The 648-nt window shown below is 43.2% G+C and overlaps 1 protein-coding gene across 1 annotated transcript in view; it reads right to left on the bottom strand.

The window, feature by feature from the left end:
- Positions 1–6: 6 nt before the first annotated feature.
- The window catches only part of LOC119588866 (calcium-activated chloride channel regulator 2-like), a 6,109-nt gene continuing 5,467 nt past the window's right edge, over positions 7–648 (bottom strand). Inside the window, exon 3 of the mRNA XM_037937503.1 lies at positions 7–597. Within this exon, the coding sequence (XP_037793431.1) occupies positions 234–597 (364 nt within the window). The 3' untranslated portion in view covers positions 7–233. The remainder of the gene's footprint in view (positions 598–648) is intronic.

The raw sequence follows: 648 nt of genomic DNA, 5'->3' as shown, positions 1-648 counted from the left end.
ACCCAGGCAAGCAAGTAAAGCATTATAATAGAATTAGGTATAGATCTTTGAAAATCAATGATGATTTACAGTAAATATGAATGCAAAACACCGCTACACTGAATCCAGTTTTATCACAGGTTATTGTTTGTGCCTGCATATTGACTGATATTTACTGATAATTATATATGTAGGCTGGTATGAAATCATAGCATTTCTCTAATCAGACAAATGACATTAGAGGCGGTCATTTCTCACAGCTTTGGCCTCCAATTTGCCTTCCTGCGGCAGTAGTGCACCGAGCAAAAGATAAGTATCGTTACCAAGCACACTGTTACAAGCAAAATAATGACCACCACCTTTGTAGAGTCTCTCTCTTTATTCCATGAGCTGTTACTGTTGGTGCCGGAGACGCTCATTGCATTGTGATGACCGCTGACCCTCGTGCCATTAACAGTCTTGGTGTGATCTCTGTTGATTCTGGGGTCACTGGTACTGCCACTGTCAGTCCCGGTCTCCACTGTACTGCTGGGGTCCATGGTCATAGTGCTTTCGTCGGTGGGAGCGACGCTTGTAGACTCTCCAGCGAAACTTAAAGTGACCACATTGGACACAATGCTGTAATCAAGATTTTCATTAGTGTAGTTGTAGGCTCGGGGAAAAGAAGGG

The sequence above is a fragment of the Penaeus monodon genome, chromosome 24 (genome assembly GCF_015228065.2).
Source record: "Penaeus monodon isolate SGIC_2016 chromosome 24, NSTDA_Pmon_1, whole genome shotgun sequence".
NCBI lineage: Eukaryota > Metazoa > Arthropoda > Malacostraca > Decapoda > Penaeidae > Penaeus > Penaeus monodon.
Note: the sequence above shows the minus strand (reverse complement) of the source record. Positions and strands in the feature narration are given on the sequence as shown.